Source organism: Silene latifolia, chromosome 1 (genome assembly GCF_048544455.1).
Source record: "Silene latifolia isolate original U9 population chromosome 1, ASM4854445v1, whole genome shotgun sequence".
Classification (NCBI taxonomy): Eukaryota; Viridiplantae; Streptophyta; class Magnoliopsida; order Caryophyllales; family Caryophyllaceae; genus Silene; species Silene latifolia.
This window is the reverse complement of record NC_133526.1, coordinates 114,683,024-114,704,341: the sequence shown is the minus strand read 5'-3', so window position 1 is coordinate 114,704,341 and position 21,318 is coordinate 114,683,024. Positions and strand designations below refer to the sequence as shown.

The 21,318-nt window shown below is 36.4% G+C and overlaps 1 protein-coding gene across 1 annotated transcript; it reads right to left on the bottom strand.

Annotated features, from left to right (window-relative positions):
• Positions 1–8,957: 8,957 nt before the first annotated feature.
• Positions 8,958–13,446, bottom strand: LOC141608526 (myosin-binding protein 2). The gene is made up of 4 exons (XM_074427873.1): positions 11,740–13,446; positions 11,473–11,640; positions 9,911–11,236; positions 8,958–9,734 (listed from the first exon to the last, which is right to left on the bottom strand). The coding sequence occupies exons 1-3, from the start codon at positions 13,118–13,120 to the stop codon at positions 9,939–9,941; spliced, it is 2,847 nt and encodes a 948-aa protein (XP_074283974.1). The 5' UTR covers positions 13,121–13,446; the 3' UTR covers positions 8,958–9,734; positions 9,911–9,938.
• Positions 13,447–21,318: the final 7,872 nt, after the last annotated feature.

Sequence of the window (21,318 nt, the reverse complement as noted above, 5' to 3'; positions counted from 1 at the left end):
CATTGGCTTCAGGGACACTCTCTGTAAGATTAGAAAGTTGCTTCTGTTTTTCCACCTTCTGCAAAAGTCCTAACACCCTATTTATAGTAGGCATAATCTCCATGGTAAGGACATGTTCCTTGACACTCTCATAAGTAGAATTCAGTCCCATCAGCAACTGAATCAACTTAGAATGAGCCTCTCTATCTAGAATCCTCTTAAAGAGATGGCAAGTGCAAGCATTCATTGCTCCACAAGTGCACATAGGTAAGGGATCTATGTCATCAATCTCTTCCCAAGTTCTCTTCAAAGAGCCATAATAGTCAACAATTGGCAGATTATCTTGAGAAATGTTGGTGAGATCTCGCTTGAGCTGATACAACTCAATACCATTCAGCTGTCCATACCTCTCAACTAACTCGGTCCAAAGGTCTTTAGAATAGGCAACATAAGCAAAATTGTCCCTAAGCTTTTTGTCCATGGAATGCTTAATCCATTGAAGGACTAACATGTCACACCTTGACCAAAGATTGTACCGTTTGTCAGTTTTGGGAGGCCTAGGACATGTTCCAAGTATGAAACCCTCCTTGTTCTTAGACGCTAAGGCTAGAATGACATCTCTCTTCCACAAAAGAAATCCAGTCCCATCAAACAGTGTGTCAGTCAACTTAAGGTTAGGTTGATCATTGTTTGTAAGGGATAAAGGATCATCATACATATCAACAGAACCAGAGGAAGCAGAATGTGGCGGAGAATGTGGTGATTCAGGCATCGTGTTTAAGCAGATAAGGAATGTGTAGAAAATTTGAAAGAAGATTTTCAGAATTTGTGAAAAAAAATGAACTAGAAACCCTAATTTTTATGAATTTTATGATATAGCAAATGTAAACAATTGAATTCACAGAAAAACAAATCAAATCGAGAAGTAAACGAACAACGAAGATCAACGAAAGTAACACAGAGCTAAGTAAGCAAGATGTTGACAGAAAAGCAACATTTTCTTCAAGAAATTCGAACGATGAACAATCAATCGATCAATTTCGCAGAAAAACAGAGCTGAGCTTAACAGCAGGAAGAAACAAAGATTCAATCAACAAACGATTCAAAATGCGGACGCGAAGTAACAACGACAAAGAATTTGATCAAAAAAACTTCAGAAATAAACTCATGGATCGAAAATGTAAACAATTGAAATATCAAATTGTTGAAACAGTTTGAGCAAAAGCAGAATCAAGGAGAAGGATCATTAAACTTGCAGCGACTGATACCATATGAACACTTAAGGATGATAACCTCCATTGATGATTGATTAAGCTTGCATAGAGAGAATCCAAGAGTAAATAGAAGTAGTTTGTTATATTGATCTAAAAGTTGTTACAGAAGTTGTTACATAATTATGAGTGGTGTGTTGTATTTATATACAGATTAACTAACTCACTAATAGACTATGGTTAACTGTACATGGGATGGTTAGATATTAACTACTTGAGTTAGCTTGTTCAGCTTGAGTGATATGAATATTTCAACAGATGTAATGTCATCATTTTTCAAATGTGAGCATGTGTTGTGTGTTCTGGAATTCCTTCTTCTGATTGTACTTAAAGAGGTATCAATTTTAGTGGGTAGCTTTCCCAGAGCATTACTTACCTCTTCTTTCTAGGATCTCAGGCATGGCATAACTCATAGTAAGACATTGCATTGTTTTTTCCTCGTTAGTTAAAGTACTTGATCATTCCAGACTTGTTATTGTTATGTCGACTTAAACATTATAACTTTTAAGTACAAAAGTGAATTGATACTCCTAACTATCTCATCATTGCTTCTAATTAGTAGCCCCACAAGGATGCATGTTCTGTAATAATAGCATGCCCACTGCTCTTATTTGTTTGGTAAATCAAAATACATTGTAGATTTGTAGCCATATATTATTATTTGGCGACTCCATCTCTTACTCTCTTATTAGACGGTTTTACGATAAGTTACCGTGAGGCTAACTGGAGTGAATGAAACTAAACAGAAGTGATTTCTTTTTCATAATCTAAGAGGGTTTTAACAGTAAAACTAGTTTTGTTGCCTGTGAAATTCACGGGACTTTGCTAAAGTCCTATTTAAGGTGTTTACTCGCATAACATGTTATTCTTGTTATATTTATAACTGACAAAAACATGTTTGTTATTATACTTTTTGTGGTTTTTTAAACAAACCTATATAATTTACTTTAAAATTAATAGAATGCTCATTATTGAAAATGAAATTGACAAATATTACCCAAGGTATTTTCCATTTTAAGGGCTTGCTTGGAATGAGAGTAATTATTAAGGGAGTAAAATGGCTAAACTGAACTAAAAAATTGAGGGAAAGGAGGGGGGTTGGAGATAGAACTGGATAGAAATTGGAAAATATAGTGTAATAGTCACTCTATTAAGGAAGTAATTGTTCCCTACCTTTCCCCCCAAGTAATGCATTACCTCTATATTGAGGTAATAATTCCTCCATCATCTCCTCTTTTCACCCTCCACAACCACCAATTTCCTCACATTTCTTCTTATTTTAACTCTCATTATTTCCTTAATAATTACTTTCATTTCAAACAGGCCCTAAGAGTAATTAAGAGGTTGGCTAGTGGATAATAAAGTGAGATGAGAATATGAGATATCCTCTTTATTAATAGATGTCAATGTCACAATGCTACACCTAAAATAACAAAAATACATGTAGATGATGAAATTGTAGACAACTTATGTAAACTTTTAGAGTGGATATTTTTATTAGTTATTAATGTAGGGGGGCTTCATTTCAGTATTACCCTTTTTTAAGTAAGAAAATTATAGTATTTCAAAATGAATTAATTAAAAAAACGACTTATAAATGTATGAAAGACCTCAAGAAATAGTTGTAAAGTGTAAAGAATAATTAAATATTATTCAAATTCTCTTCTTAACACTTCAAATCCTTTCATTGCGAATGTTTGTTTTATTAAAATCACTTGTTGTTGTGGACCTTATAATTGAGAAGTATTATGTACGCTATTGGCCTATTTCAATCTTCTCCATTTTTTTCTTCTGAATTCCACTAAAATAATATTTTTTGTTATTACAAGAATGTAAAATAACTAAGAAAATATATAGAGAAATGATAGTGAAGAAGAAATAATGGCGAAAGCAATATAAAATTTAAATATTTAAGAGTAGTATGTCACTTATTATGAATTGCTCAATGCCAATTTATGAAACGCATGCAATATGGAATAATTAATTTATTATTGCTTCCTTTTCCCTTTTTGTTACTTGTTAGCGTATTTTATAGCACGTCTCATAACACTTTTACATTAAACCATCTTTCAGGGGACTTGATCGATCTATCTTAAATATGTTCTATGTATTTTATCTTAAGAGTCTTCATTTTCATGCATTTCCATTCCTCCTAGAACAACGGTCATTTTGATTAGGGTCCTATTGAACAATGATCTAAAAACCCTTCACATTGAAATAAATTGATGTTTCTCCCTCTAAGTGGTGTAGAAGCATTAATTCACATACATAATCTCACGGTTCCCTCGTTATGTTAAAAACTAATACAGTAGATAGTAACATTATCTTCTGATCCTACTTTGATCCTCTTATTAGAATTAATGATCCCTTCATTTTCTACAAATAAATGAGAATGAGCCTCATCCGTTGATCATGTGTTTCCTTAGCTCACATATATCGTCTAATTGTTCATTTGTTATATTCAAAAATAATACAATAGATTGTAACATTATATATGTTCTTACTTTGATCCTCTTATTAGAAATGGACTCTCCATTTTCTACAAAGGCATGAGAAAGATCCTCATGCGTTGAAGATGTGTTTATTCCTTTAGCGAACACAAACATCGGGCCGTGCCTTTAGTAAGCATTTGCGCACGTTTATGATATGTACCTGTAAGAAATATAGGGTTTTCAAATTAAGTTTTAATAGTACAATATAAAGTCAATAATATGTTATTTAGGAGGGAGCATATAATTTGGAGATTTCCCAACTAAAGGAACAAATAAATTATTATAAAAGGTTAGGTGTAAGGAGTACGGTTCTTCCGGAGGACACAAGAATTTTTCTTCTCTAATACTCCAATATACATATAAAGTAAACAAATCTAAAAAGCTTACCATATTATAAAGGCTTTAAAGTCTGATCATCTATTGATTTAATGTCAGCAATAATATGATTGATAGTCATAGTACCCACTTGCCTACATCGTCTCAAATATAACATTATTTCCAACTGCTATGACGATAACAAATGTAGAATTCTATATTCTCATAACATGAATATGATTTAACCAAAATAGTTAGAAGAACCATACCATCAAGTCACCCACTGCTGCACTAAACGAACTCGTTGTAATCAAAATGAATTTTGAATAGTCCTTTAAATATCTGCAAATAAGAAATTATGTAATGAGTTAATAGGAAAACAATAAGATTAATAACAGTAACCTAAGAAAAGCGAAGCCTTAAAACACAATAAAAATGGAGAGACTTGTTTTACATTAACATTGAAAATGTGAAATTATATTAATCTAATAAAATGCTCATAAGCTATTATAACCTACGATAAATGGAGAATGCAAAGAGCTAGCTTAATGGTAGTAATAAAGAGTATTAAGTATGAACATCTTTTGAGTTACTACTACTAATGATACATATTACACTCTTTAATTAAATTTTTTGGAAGTAGAAGAGCCATGATTTTTTTTACAAAGAGGATTAAAACATTAACTAAAATCTTAATTGGAGAAATCACTTCAACTTGTGCAAAATGACCTTTGTATAAGGTATAATATTGCCATGTGGTACTTAATATTAGCCTTTTTATAATATTGTATAGACTATTAAATTTTTTATTTACTACATATCAGACCTTTTAGCTACTATGTTTATGGTTAAGGAGGAGTTAGATGAACAAATTGAATGATTTAAATGATGAGAGTAAATTCTTAATTTATTTTTATAATTTAAATCATGATCTTATGGTTTCCACACAAAAATAAATATTATTAAACCTTATAATGAGTTTTAATAAATTCATTAAAGTATCCTTAATATTAACAATATAAATTAATAGAATTTAATTATGATAATCCTACACGGCAAAAAATTAAATGTATTAAATTGCCTTTTAACTATATAGTTAAAATATGACATATTGATGATGATAGATATTTTGATTTTCCTTTTAATTATATTTATAAATTTGTAGATGTTAGTATCTTTATAATCCAAATTATTAGATTTTTTATTTGCTATATAAGACCTTTTAGCTACTATATTTATGGTTAAGGAGGAGTTAGATGAACAAATTGAATGATTTAAATAATGAGACTAAATTGTTAATTTATTTTTATAATTTAAATCATGATCTTATGGTTTCCACACGAAAAAAAATATTACTAAATCTTATAATGAATTTTAATAAATTTATTAAAGTAGCCTTAATATTAACAATATAAATTAATAAAATTTAATTATGATAATCCTACATGGCAAAAAATTAAATGTATTAAGTTGCCTTTTAACTATATAGTATAGATTATATAGATTTATAGATGTGGCATTCGTAATGCACGTGTGGCTTTTTCTTCGCCTATGTGGCTTTGTCTACGTGGCTTTTTAAGCCTTACCCTTTTAATATAGTTTTATAGATGACTTGATTAACGACAAGTTAATTTTCACAAGGTTAGTAATTTGTACTAAGAACAAATTAATACTCCATCCAATAGTGAAAGAAACCAAACAGAAGGAAGAAAGCAAAGGCATGGAGAAAAGACAGGCAGACAAACTGAGAGAAACGTTGCATCCGCATTCAGGTTACATCTTTCGTAACAGTGAACGACAAAGAATTTCCTGGCACCAAAAACATTGTGCTTTCATTAGTTATTTATTTAGTGACTAACTTTATATTTTTGGGGTAAACTTGTACGAAAAATAATGTTAAAATGTTATTTGACGATTATATTAGAGACCAAGACTTGTCAAAACCAAAATCGTCAACGGACCAAAACAAACCGAAAAAGGATTTGGATGGCTTAAATTTATCATTTGTGGCTAATTCCATCTGTTCCTTGCTACTGATCAATGTGTTTGATTGAAATTATCATTAACGTCTTTGTTGGTTATCATATATACCCCCTCCGTCTTGGGTATGTCAATTAACTAGTTTTAAATCCGTGCAAAAAAATGCACGAGTCGTATTGTCGTAGTAACAGGCGCTATTATTGGATATAGGAGTTAAATAGTTTAGAATTTAAAATGTGTACTCACTATGCTAAATATTTTTGTTCCGGGTGTAATTCCAGAGCAGTTATATGTTACCACCCGTGGCTTGTAGAATGATGTCTTGAGTTGAATCCCTCTTGTCTTTATCGTTCCACTCGGCCTCTCCTGCAACAATGAACGAGGCGAGGGCTTGGCTTTGTGCCAAGCGTCGTACTCACTCCGACGCTCAAGTCAGTAAACTTAGAGGGATAAGTTGTTGTTACTTGGCTAAGGATGTATTGTAGAGAGATAAGGAAGATATTACCAGATGAATAGTGATTCTTAGGTTAATTTTTGGATCCTTTCCTCAATGAAGGTTGAGGAGTATTTATAGACTTTCACCTTTTGTCACGTAGTGGCCAAGTGGCCAAGTGGCTAGCGGTGGAAAAGACAGTTCTACCCTCGGCCGATGGACTGTGGCGGGCCGCCGAGGGTCCTTGGATATGAGTACGCGGATATATGTCCCATTTGGTGGTTGCCATGCCGAGACCAGGTAATGTGACAGCCGATAGGTCGATCGGCTAAATTTGTCTAAGTCGTTGACTTGTTGTGGATATCTTTGACCTTGCTCAATATGTTGACTTGGTCAGCGGTGCAGAATATGCCCCATCAATTTTATTTATGATATACATTACTTTTTATGAACCTATGATGGTGAAAGTAATTGGGGTAGACTCACATATAATGAAAAAAATACTCATTTATCAAGATTACACATATATGGCTGACCATTTACATTTAAATTCCATTATAATATGTTTATTAAAGTGTCTATTGGGTCGGTCCAATTTTTTATCACTATTAATTATCAGCCTAAGTGTGATCTCGTTTATTAAAATTATTCGATCATTATTAATTATAAAACCCTTTCAATAGTATTAAACACTACATAAATACGAATTTTAGTTAAGTAATTTATAATTTGACGCTATTACTACCCTTCTCTTTCGACTTTCGTTGGCTTTTGTGTTAAAATTAAAGGTTAATAATTGACCGAAACGAACGCAGTATGAAATAATTTAATTAGGATTATCATTAAACTGCTACTATAGATAGAATTATGTTACAACCGCTTACGATAAATGTATATATAAGAACATATCAACTTGTTAACGCAAATAAAATACTCCGTATTTAGTTATCCTTAAATGGCTCAAATACGATACATCGTTTATGATAAATGTATATGGGAACATATCAACTTTGTTAACGCAAATAAAATACTCCATATTAAGTTATCCTCAAGTGGCTCAAATACATACGATACACCGTTTATGATAAATGTATATAAGAACATATCAACTTGTTAACGCAAATAAAATACTCCGTATTAAGTTATCCTAAAATAGCTCATATACGATCCAAGAAAATAGTTGGATGATACTCCGTATTATAGAAGCAGATACAATTGGGTTCATAACCAAATCACATACTCCTAGTACTTAGAAAGAGACAAATACGGAGTACTACTATATTTTTGCAAACATAATTAATTAACCTAGCTATTTCTATATTTCACCTCACCATCACTCTCATGCTATCTCTCTTATTTTTTTATTTTGTTTTTTGTTTTTTACCATTTTTCACAGATTTAAATTTTCAGCCTGTCAATTAATTCATCTTATATATTCAAAATAATTATCAAAATCCTTAGTCAAAAAATATTCGATCAAGTGAATCTGAAAATTTGTTGATATGAAGTTGAATATTTTCATATTTGATTAAGTTTTCGATATGATAATGTTAAATGTTTTCTTCAGTTTGATCGACTCATCAATTCGGGCCGATTTGTAATATTTTCTGGGATTAATGATAATTTTAGTGTGTTTGTGACTTCTTAGTTTCAATTTATTTTCGCTAATTAAAGTCCTCTAATATTTTTTTTTTCAAAGTATTTACTTTAAATGTTTTCGCTTTGTTAATTTTCTAAAGAGAGAAATTTTTTTTCCGTTTTCTACAATAATTAGTCCAATTAAATTGTATTCAACGTATTTCAAAGATTATACTTTGTTAATATTCTCAAGATTTTCACGTTTGTACATAAAGTGAATGATGGATTGATAATATCATCTCATCCTTGAAATTTTTCTTTGAATCAAATTTTTATTTTTTTTGCAATTTTTTTTTTTTGTTTTTTCTTTTTCGAAAATCATTTGAGGTATAATGTATGGTTTTTAATGTAAGTATAATATAAAGAGGAATAATAATGAAAAGATGAGAAGTGTAGTAGCAAGAGTCTTAATTAATTATTTAGACATCATGTGAGACCCCACATCAGGAAAAAAAAAGAAAAAAAAAAGCCAACAACCAATAGGAATCCTTTAAAAAACCCAACTTTTATAATGTAGATTGTTTACCTTTGTATTTTAGAAAGCCTTTCATGGGTAATTTGATCATTTACTTTCAATTTGGTCCACTTGTCATCCAATAATTGGTCAAATCCTCTCTTTTTAATCTTTGTGTTAAAATTAAAGGTAAACAAATGACCAAGAGTATCTTTGAATAAACTAAAATGTGTACAGGTTGAAGCATGCGATTTAGAATGAATAAAAGGAAGATTCTATAGTCTATAATGATTACCAGGGTAGAGTTGTTTGCTTTAAAGCAAAGTTTACAAAGAAAGCAAATTTGGCTCCTAATATCAATCATTGGGTTTCTAATCATAAATAAACATGGAGAATAAACAAATTAAACACTCACTAATACGGATTATATACTTTACAGAACAGATTGATGCATTACATTAATGTACAGGTACGCTAACTTTCAGCTGCAAACTTTGATCAAAACCCATGTGACTTTGATCAATCATTCTTCTGACTCACAAATACAAAATCTTGGCATTGCCAACAATAAATACAACCTACATTTCTAATAAAATTAAAAATCCTAATAAGTGTATGTGACTTGAGGCAGGAATCATTGCTGGATGTTTCACTTCTGCTGCATATGCATGCCCATATTCCCTCTTTTCCCCCACAAACAAAATACAAAATGACAGACTGTCTTGCCTTTTACTATCACTACCCTACAAACAACGGCATCGCCCCAGTGTCTCAAAGACTTTCGTCTATAACGAGAAGTGGGGTCAGATCACAGATGTACACAAACTGAAACTAAATAAGTTACAACACACTTAAAATCCATCATTCCCTTTTTTCCTTCAAAGGTGTTGATGGGCATAGAAAAAGACTAACCCCACAAAAATTTGGGAACTACTTTGAACAAATATGTAAAAGCAGATTAAAGAATGAACAAAAGTAAAATAAAATAAAGAATGGGTCTAGAAAACATTGGTGTTTTTTGCTAGCCCCTGAACCACCCTCTCCATTAGGGGCGGGTCTAATATTCAATTCAAGATGTCAAAAGTTTTTCTTTCGCCGTATTGTTTGATCCACAGAATGACTCTTTAATCACATGTAGAAGCATGCAGCAGACCTTCATCATAGGAATCTGCCTGCATTCACATAAAATCTTAAATTATTCAGACATGAGAAATGTGATAAATTTTTGAATGCATTTGGTATTTTTTTTTTCCAAAATAAGGCTACTACTGTAGTATTGATGCATACGGGTTTTTGGCATCGGAATCTAAGTATAATCACTATTAAAGAAGAAAGGATGCTTTGGTACCTATGAATCTATGATGTCATACAGAAATTCAGACAGAAGCACAAGGATCAATATTCTTCATAACATGGAGTTCAACATTCTTCAAATCGCGAAGATGTTGTAGGATCTCTTGAAGAAGGTCCAAACCCTTGTCACCTTTTTTCAATGAACCAATGCAATGTTTAAGAAACTCTCGATCAGCTTCTAGAGCATGAAGCCTCTCATAGACATGATCAACTTCCTCCTCAATGGCTAACCTTTTCTTCTCCAACTCGAACTTAGTAATACTAGACTTGTCTACAACTGTATCAAACCCTTCTTCTTTCCCATCTAACATTTCAACCTCATCAAATAGAGGAAGAAGCCTCTTTTGCATTGAACCATTAATCAACCTTTCTTGATGCTTCCCATTCATATGAGTAATCCCATTTTCACCTCCATTCTCTTCATTAAATTCATCGATATCTTCCTCCTCCTCCTCGGCCAAAGTAAAGAGTTTCTCCTCCAAAACCTTAAGTTGCTCCAAAATAGACTGCCTCTCATCTTCAAATCCAACCAATGAATCTTGCAAATTAAGAACTTCATCACTTGGTGTATCATGATGTCCATTTTCTTCACCACAATGTAGGCTAATACCACCACTCTCTTCCTCGTGATCCTTAACCTCATGGTTCAAATCTATCGATAGTCCATCACTCTCTTCTCCATAACTGCAAGAAGCCGAGGAATTCCTACTTCTCAAACTCCCCTCCATTCTCCTAGACAATATCCTAATCTTTTCCCTTTCCTCAAAATCCAACAGCTTCTTCCTATACACTTCAAGTTCCTTCTCGAGTTCTTGCTTCTCTTTCTCCCTCTTTACCATGAGCTCGTTCATCATTTGAAGCGCTTCTTGATCATACTCTGATTGTTCCTCCATCATTCTTTGATATTGCAATGCTTCCATTTGCATAGTTGCCTTGTCCTCTTGGAGTCTATTGATCATTGCCAGTGTTTGGTTTGCTGCAATTGCTGATGCATTTCTCTCTTCCTCTAGCTCTGCATATAATTCTCTCAGTGTTTTTCTTTCAGATTGTAATTCTAGTTTAAGCTTCTGTATCAATGTAGCTCCATCCCCAATTTCATTCTCGCTTATGATACTTCCATCTATCGATTCCTCGGTTAATGATCCCGTTGTCCCTAGAACCTGAATTTTGTTTTGAAAATCGAGGCTTTCAAGGCAGGTGGGTGTTTCAGGAATTTTATCTTCTTCAATTTCATAACTTTCAGAAACTTTTTGTTCTTCAATCTCATAAACTTCAGGAATTTTCTCATTTTTAATTTGAGCTTCAGCCTCTACCTCAGTCACTGAAATCAGAATCAAAACATTGAAAATCACAAACTTTTGTAAGGAACTGCCAAGAACAATTCCTAACTTGAAAAGTAACCCACGTAACTATGTATGAAAAATGATTTTTGAGTTAACCAAGTGCTACTTCTGAAATTAACATAGAATATTCACTCGTCTCATAAAATGAGGCGGTTTCAGAAAAAAACTACCATGCACGAACGCAATGGAAACAAAATTAAGGCCTAGAAATTACCATTCTCATTCTCATCAGTAGAAAGTAATTGCATGGAGGTGTGAGAGACCTCACAAAATCCATTGCCAGTGATGGCGGAATTTTCAATCAATGCCTCTTGTGTCAAATTCTCATTCTCCTCGCCAATTTCATCTCTTCTACAATGAGATTCCGTATCTTCCTTATAACCTGATTGTAGGCAATAATTAATTCAAGATAACTCAAATTAACATCATAACCAATCAAATGAAGTGCTTAAAACAATATATAATTAGTAAATCTTAGTACCTTGAAGAGAAATCTCTTGCAGTTGTAAAATAGACAAATTCTCTATTCCTCTGTTGACATCAACCAATTCTTGGTTGTCCAAAGGTAATTTCTCCACCTCGGTTGTCACCTCAGCTGTCGTTTCGACCATTACCTCGGCAGCCACCTCAACTTGGTCAGGGTTGGCTTCATCTTCTTCCTCCTTTTCCTGTAAAACAGACAAATTCTCTATTGTCCTTACAGCATCATCCAATTCTTGGCTATCCAAAGGTGATTTCTCCACCTCGCACTCCTGGCTCACCTCGACTGCTGCCTCAACTTGTTCGTTAAGGGTGTCTTGCTCTTCTTCCTCTTCCTGTATACTTGACAATTGCTTAGCAATTACCTTACAACAAGCCCTAAGTTCATCTCCTTCAAAAACAAAATCAACTTGATTATCAAATTCTTCTAAATGTTGATTCATTTCATCTTCTTCATCAAGTTTTACCCCACCCAATTTACTTTCTTTACCATTACTCCCAAAACTTACTGAATTAGCAGCAATCTCAACTGGGATCAATCTATAATCATCATGATCAATATAAAACTCTATATGTTGAGGAAGCATATCAGAACACACATTCTGGTTAGTAACAATCATATTATTATCATCATTTATACTAAGAAGTGGTTGTTTCTCTTCCTCTAAACCCACATCATCATCTTCCTCTTCAATTTCATCCTCTTTTTCTTCATCATCATCCTCAACTTCATCTTCTTCACCATCATCTAATACTTGATACCCAGAATCAAACTGATCAAAACTCAGTGAATCCCTTTGATTTGTTACTATATCATGATCTGGGAAACAACCATCTAATTCCCTTTCTGTGATCAAATTTGCCATAAAATCAATATACGGTGAAGTAGAAGAATCTTTTCTGTGGCTTATAATCTTATCACAACAACAACACTTTTTTATAGTATCATTTTTTTCATCTTCAATTTCTTCAACAATACCAATCTCCTTCATCCATTTAAAAAGAGGAGCATCATGTTGTTCTGAAAATGATGATGAACAACAACCATCACAAACAATTTTCGACTCGAAAAGTTTCTTATGACTTGAGCAATACCCAATCTTGGAAATCTCAGTAGCATGTTGTTCACATATGAATTTAGTGTATGAAGAAAAGTTGTTCTGGGTTGTTTTTTGTGAGTCTAAATGATGATCAAGCCTTGAACAGAACAAACAGGGTGGTTTAAGGCCGAAATATAGCGCGAATTTATGGATCAAGTATGAAAATAAAGAGTTTAAGAGAAGTAAAAAGATGAGTGTCCATTCAAGAACAACATAGATAAGTAGTCTAGTGATTTTGTTGGTTCTTGTGTGTAAAAAAGTTGCAAACTTAGTAGTTGCCATAGATTTGATATGTGTTTATAGTTTGTTTTTTGATATGTTCATGTAGGACTAACTTACTGACCAAGGGGATTAACAAGTTTGATAAATTTTGATGATGATGATATGTTTTTAAGGAAGAAGATGAAATATTTGTGATGTAAAAAAAAGTGGGAAAAAGAGTTTGAATGGTGAGAGAGAGGAGCCAAATACAAAGAAAGAAGGGAAAAGAGACCAAAATAAAGGGAATTATGTCCCCTTTGAAATGGAGATTTACCAAAAAAAGGAAGACTGTCAATTGAGCACCATATAGAATTTTTCAATTATCAAAATCAATATTTTGTCTATCTGTCTCTCTTTTTTCATGTACTAAATTAATATTTAATAATAAAGCTTCTGTGCTTTTGACCCAGGGAAGCATGTAATGCGTATGTGAGAATAGCAAAAATTATCCATTTCTAAAATGTAAATTGTAACCATCACCAAGTAGAACGTCGACCTAATCGGGTCACCAAAATTTTTCTTCTTAATCACACCTTATTGACCCTCTTTCACCCTTCCAAGCAGAAGGTTACCACCTAGTTCACCAACCCAATTATTTTTCCACTTTCTAACATTTCCAATCATTTACCACATTCACTACCCCACCAAAACCTATATCTTACTTTTACAATTATTATTTACTAACATGCAAGCAATTAGAGGGTGCCACATATAAGGTCACCAACAAAATGACATTTCTTATTCAAGGTCACAAATTGACCTTTTCTTATTCAAGGTCACCAACTAGGTTTTCCTAATCTTTATTTAAGTAGTCATTAGCATGACCCAACAAGGTCACGACCCAGTCGGTGACCTTGCTTGGGGATGGTAAGTGGACTGTATTGGTTGTATTAAATATAATTTGGTTTTAATTTGTTTACTTGCGCTTAAATTTACAGATCATGAGTTTGATTTGAAAGAATCTGAACTCCATTATAAAAATACTGAACTTAAAAAATTATAATGAAACACAAAAATAATATATATGAGCTTAATTAGATTTTAATTTTTGACACTAAAAATTAAAATATAAAACAAAAATTATCAAAGTTCCAGAAATATACACATAAGCTCTTGCACAATCAATTGTATAATAGTATTTGTGAAATGTAAACGGGAACTCTATAATGTATGTACCTTGGATTAGTATGAGTGTATGACTGGTGAAGTAGTGAGACACTGAGACTTAGGAATTTTTTTTTTTTTGACAACAATAAACTTTGATAAATAAAACAGTTCAAACTACATAAGTTACCTTAAAGTACAAACAAAGGAACAGAACCAAACCTAAAACTACTTGATACCCAAGTAACAGAAGAAACAGTACAAGTAGTTTCAAGCGAAGAAACAAGACGACTCTTTTTGAACGGTGGATGGTAATGGGTGTCGAACTCGATAAAGTGGACTTCCTTCCGCTTCATTCTCATAATGGCAATTGTACTGCGGGTGTGCCTGCAAAAAGAAACTGACAACATAGACCTTTTCTTTGAAGTGGCAGTTGCGCGACCCTCATAATCTTTAGTGAGGGAACGATCCTTGGGGACTGTGGTAAGTGAAACAGCTCTGACCGCAGCGAACTCGAACTGGACTGATGAGATCTGAGTAGGATAGGGAGAGTCGGAATTAAGTCGAGTCTTTTTATCAACTTGTACGTCAATCTCCTCCTTAACCAAAGCATCATTTTTAGGCTGGTCAACATTACTAACATGAGAAAAGCTCTCCTGTGGAGGAGAGGAGTTGGGAACTTCTGTTGTCCCATGAATGACGTCATGGGGAGTTCCCGTCTGGATTGTTTTAGAGATGAGGGGACGAACCCTCATAAAAGACATAGACCTTGGGTGGTAGAAACCCAAATTCGTGCCATGTAGCAAATTATCATAATCTTGAGATGATAAATGAAGTGTGTTATGAGATCGCTTCTATCATACCCACCATTTTTAAGGACTCTTTTGACCGACCCTTTGACCAGGAAAGACGTTAGGAGGAGATAGGTGAGAGACTAGGTTAGGGTAGGTACCTTACAATAGTGTTTACTCGACCTAGCGGGGACTACTCGGTCGAGTAGTGTGTATACTCGACCGAGTAGAGCCTACTCGGCCGAGTATGGTAGTACTCGACCGAGTATGGCTACTGTTGACGCGTCGATATAAAAACGCGAGTTCGCAGGTTTCATTTCATTTTCTCATTTTCGACAGTTTCTCTTCCTCTAACCCTAGCCTACCTCTCTCTCACCTATCACCCCTACCTCCATACACTCTCTTGTTTGTAGCCTGAACCTCAACCATGGGAAGGACGGGGTTTGCATAGGAAGGATGTGTGCATGGTCGTCGTCCGTATCACCGTCGGTCCGCGTTATTAGGTAAGTCGCTGTTTTATTGTCTCCTTCAGTAGATTGTTAGGAGTAGTTGTATAATAGGATGTGGTCATCGTTGTAGGATGCGTCTCGGAGTCTTGCTTGGCTGTTTGTGGATGCATTTTCATGTTTGGCGGTAAGGTAGGGTTTCCCTACTTAGTTACTGTTAATTGATTTAAGAATGTGATTGTATTGTGTATGACTGTTTTCTGCTGATCATCGGAGTGTTGGTGTGGTGGTGGTGGTTGTGACGATGTTGAGATGGTTGTGGTGGAGTCACTTGCAGGAGTGGCTTCACGCCCTAGTTTCCCCTCCGTGGAACCCGTCACGGGAGGGGATATGTACATTAAGGGACAGGGTTATCGCTCTTTGATGAGCGGGATTTTGGTGGGGATTGGCTGCGGTCCCCCACTGGCGGCGTGGGCTACCTGTTGCGATGGGTAATCTAGCAGGGCTACACACCTCAGTGTGTAGTCGGTTACTGTGTGAGATCGGGAGACCGGAGATGGTGGATGATTAGCTGGTTACATATTGTGCTTGTCTTATCTTAATTGTTCAGTAACTGACCCCGTGTTATGTTTTCAAAAATATGGTGATCTATTCGGGGATGGTGAGCAGTTGGTTTAGCAGGTACCGTTGGTTTGTTACTGTTGGGCATGGAGGGGATCGAATCATCACGCTACCGGCATAGATGTTCTGATATATGACTTCTATAGTAGTCATAACTATCACTTGTAATCAGTTTTGTATTTGGTTGTAAAGAGTTAAAGTAACTTATTATAAGTGTTCTTTTATTGTCTATTTGATCTACTACCTCGGGTGACCGAGATGGTAACATCCTCATATACTGGGATGGTCCTTGGTAAGGCGTCCTGGTGTGCGGGGGTGTTACAAAGTGGTATCAGAGACGACGATTTTGGAACCTGAACCAATGAACCAAATGAATATAGGGTGTCGAATTAAAATGAACCTGGTGTATGTGCGTTGGGAGCCCCGCTGATGCTATATTTTGGGTGAGTAGGCGCCCTCATTTTAAAATCCCGGCCCCATCGTGCTTAAGCCAGCCACTGGGAACGGATAGTTAATAGGAGTAATTGCTTAAAGAGTGTTTGCTAAGTATGTTTGTTAATCGTATCACATGTACCAATGTGAGTCTTACATGCAGTGACGATGGTAGTGATGAAGTCTTGAATTGGTTGGAATGGTTGCTGAGTTGTGATTAGAAATTATGATTGATGAAATGTGGAACCCTTTTGTGTATGGCAAGGTTAAGTTGAATGACCTGTTTGATAATTGTGGCATCATACGATGGTTAATATTACATGAATGTCTTGATTAGTGGGAGTATAGGATGAGTTATGGAAATTGTGATGTTGTGGCGTTATAGACTGACCTTGCAGGTATGTAGCTAGTTTTAGACATGTGTTTGGATTGTGACATAATCGTTACTGTAGTTGAGGTAAGGAACGTAGGTGGAACGCTGATTGATTTGGCAATGGTTATGTATAATTCGTGTACGATATGTGTTTATGTGGTAGAAATAATTTCTAACGGTGACGAGCCCGATTGCACGGAACTCCGAACATTGTTACTTGTTTTGCAGGCTTAATAACTTCGAAATTTCGTTCCTGTTCTGTGACACTCGACCGGGTATAGATGCATGCTCGACCGAGTAGGCCACACTCGGCCGAGTATAATAGCACTCGACCGAGTGCCCATTTTGTCAGATTACGAATCGTTACTGACCTCGAAAACTCGACCGAGTATTATTAATACTCGACCGAGTAGTTGTAACACCCCCATACTCCGAGTGCCTTACCAGGACCACTCAGGTATGGAGACATCACCATCTCGGTTGCCCGAGGTATGATAATCAAACAACAGCGATAAAGAAACAACATTTATTATTAATCGTTTAATGAATGAATACAATCCTTGAAACCCAAACTGATAGAAAAATACATTATTCCAAACTGTCTACTCAAACTGAAATGTAAATAAAGCTAAACTACAGCGGAAGACTCTATTGTCACGTCGTGGCCATCCCAGCTATCCCGTATCATCTCTATACTGCTCAATATCTCGCTCACCATCCCCGAATGGATCACCGCAGTTTTCAAAACAACACCGGGTCGTACTAATCACACAATCAAAATAAATAACAACAATAAGACAAATAGACAATTTTGAATCACACACACACACAACCACATCCAACCAACCGTCTCAATCACCGATCGTCCTTTGGACCAGACCGCCGATGGGGGACCGCGGCCTGTTCCCACCTAAGCCCCGCTCATCGTACGAGCGATAACCTTGTATCATTAATGTGCACATCCCCTTTCGTGGCGGGTTCCACGGAGGGCGAAACTAGGGCGTGAGATCACTCCCGCAAGTGACCCCACTCCGCCGAGAACGCATCTCGAGAACCATCACAAACACAACCACAATCACAATCACAATTACAATCAACAAATCAATTAACTAATTACAAGACATCACCAATATCCCATTATGGGACCAAATGCGAGTAGGAAATCCTACCCGGAAAGCACACAAGGCAGACGGTGTCTCAAATTTGTCTCAAAACGCCTCTTCTATGAACTCTCCTCCTAACATAAACATACGAATACTACTATTCAATCACTTATTCACAAAAACCCCCAATTACTAAAATTAGGGTTTCACTAATCTTATCAAAACGTTATAAAAATTATGCTAGAAGCTTACCCTCGACGCAACGAATCCAACGACACAAACTACGATGCAATCCGACCGTCGATCTCGGGAATTGTTAAGGACGCGATTAGGAAGATGATTGACCGCTTTCTCTCTTAAACAGGTTTTAGGTTTTGGTAAAAGTGATTTAGAATAAAGACGAATTGATTTAAATACCTTAATCGCGTAATTAACAAAACCCGAGAAAATTCCCCGATAAACTTAGGACACTCGATCGAGTACCCAAGGTACTCGATCGAGTACCCCTACTCGATCGAGTGCCCCTGACTACTCGATCGAGTGCCCAACAGTCGAAACTATTTTATTACGCAACATACCCTTACTCGACAGAGTAAGGGCTACTCGATAGAGTATCCCCAAGACCATAAATACGGAGTATTACAGTCTTCCCTCCTTAAAAGGAACTTCGTCCCCGAAGTTCAAACCACTACCAAACAAAGGTACCCCCATAAGCTTCCCGACTCGAAGGTCCAAAATAAATACAACATAAAACATGCTACTAACCCACTTATCCCGACAAACATACCGACACAACATACCGACACAACATAAACAAGAGGGTGTAAAAACTCTTAAAAACTCTCGCGATCACCTCCTACCCCCCTAAAAGAAACAAGGTTACGTCCTCGTAACCATACATACCTGATCAAAAAGGAAAGGGTAACGCTCTTTCATGATATCCTCCGCCTCCCATGTAGCTTCCTCAGTCTCATGGTTAGACCAAAGGATCTTAAGCAAAACTGTCTCACCACTCCTGGTCTTTCTAACTTTTCGGTCTAGGATCTGCTTAGGCACCTCAAGGTACGATAAAGACTCATCCAGCTCTAAGCTCTCTGCCTCCAACACATGCGACGGGTCACTCACATACTTCCGCAGCTGCGATACATGAAACACATTATGCACTCTCTCCAAAGCAGCCGGTAAAGCCAAACGATAAGCCACTTCCCCAACTCGCTCTAAGATCTCATAAGGCCCTATAAACTTCTGACTTAGCTTGCCTTTCTTCCCAAATCTCATAACTCCACGCATAGGAGACACTTTCAGAAGAACCTTGTCCCCAACCTGAAACTCTATGTCCCGACGATGTAGATCTGCATAACTCTTTTGTCGATCTGAAATTTGCTCTCATCCGTTCCCCGATCATCTTAATCTGTTCCACCATCTCATGCACCATCTCTGGTCCTAAAACCACTGCCTCGCACTATCGTCCCAACAGATTGGACTCCTACATCTCCTCCCATACAAAGCCTCAAACGGTGCCATACCTATACTAGTGTGATAGCTGTTGTTGTAAGAAAACTCTATTAAATCCAACCTCTGCTCCCAGCTACCACCAAAATCCATCACACAAGCTCGCAACATATCCTCCAGAGTCTTGATTGTTCTCTCAGTCTGCCCATCTGTCGCAGGATGAAATGCTGTACTCATCTTCAAAGCTGTTCCCAACGATTCCTGCAACTCCTTCCAAAACCTTGAGATAAACCTCGCATCTACGTCGGACACTATGTCCTTAGGGACTCCATGTAACTTAAGCACGTTCTTTCGATAGGCCATAGCCAGTTGTGCCTTAGTCCATGTATCTTTCATTGGAACAAAGTGAGCTGACTTGGTCAGCCGATCCACTATCACCCAAATCATATTGTTACCTTGTTGACTCTTAGGTAAACCCACAATGAAATCCATGGAAATGGATTCCCACTTCCACTCAGGCACCTCCAAGGACTGAACCTTACCTTGTGGTCTTCTCTGTTCCCCTTTAACTCTCTGGCATGTCAAACAACGGGACACAAACTCATTTTGTCTCTTTCTTCATTCCAGGCCACCAAAACGTTTTCTTGGATCTTTGTAAAGCTTGTCTCCACCTGGATGAACTGAATATGGTGTGCAATGCGCTTCTGTCATGATTGTCTTTTTCAACTCCTCATCATTAGGAACACACCACCTACCATCAAACCTCAAGCTACCATCTGTATGAATGGAAAACGGGACACTTGTCCCTTTCTCTACTCGACTCTCCACTCCACTATCTTAGGATCCAAAGCCGCTTATCCCGAATGTCATCATAAAACTCAAGTGTCATCTTGTCATATCACCCATGGTATCTCCTTTCGCATCATATGAATCCCAAAGCTCGCTACTTCATCTCTCAACCTCATCAAGGATAGAGCTGTACACAAGGAATGTACACTCTTCCTACTCAAAGCATCGCAAGAACCACATTGGCCTTTCCTTCATGGTAGATGATTTCCATGTCGTAGTCGCCAATCAGCTCCATCCACCTCCTCTGTCTCATGTTCAACTCCTTCTGCGTGTAGATGTACTTGAGACTCTTGTGATCCGAAAATACCTTAAAGATCGCTCCATAAAGGTAATGTCTCCAAATCTTGAGAGCAAACACCACTGCACCCAACTCCAGATCATGTGTAGGGTAATTCTCCTCATAAGGCTTCAATTGCCTAGAAGCATAGGCAATCACCTTACCATTCTGCATCAACACACATCCCAACCCATTCTTCGAAGCATCGGTATAAACCTCAAAATTCTCGCTCCCTTCAGGCAATGCCAAGACAGGAGCTGTGGTTAAACGCTCCTTTAAGGTTTGGAACGCCTTCTCACAACTCTCATCCCAACGAAACCTGTTCTCTTTCCTCATCAACGCTGTCATCGGTCTAGCTATCTTGGAGAAATCCTTCACAAACCGCCTGTAGTACCCAGCTAAACCCAAGAAACTCCTTACCTCAGCGACATTCTTCGGTGCTTCCCACTTTATTCTTGCCTCAATCTTCACGGATCCACTGACTACCCCATCTTTAGAGATTACATGCCCCAGAAAAGCAACTTTCTCCAACCAAAACTCACACTTAGACAACTTAGCATACAGCTCATGATCTCTCAACGTCTGCAACACGATCCTCAGATGCTCCTCATGCTCCTCCTTAGTCTTAGAGTAGACTAAGATATCATCGATAAACACTACTACGAACCGATCCAAGAGCGTCTGAAGAAGATCCTATTCATCAAATCCATAAACACGCCGGCGCATTGGACAACCCAAATGGCATCACCACATACTCATAATGGCCATACC

Coding starts and splice junctions, on each gene's coding strand:
- LOC141608526 (XM_074427873.1), bottom strand. CDS start 13,120: ATGGCAACTACTAAGTTTGCAACTTTTTTACACACAAGAACCAACAAA. Junction 11,641..11,739: donor GCAAGAGATTTCTCTTCAAG/GTACTAAGATTT, acceptor GCCTACAATCAG/GTTATAAGGAAGATACGGAA. Junction 11,237..11,472: donor TACTGATGAGAATGAGAATG/GTAATTTCTAGG, acceptor TTCTGATTTCAG/TGACTGAGGTAGAGGCTGAA.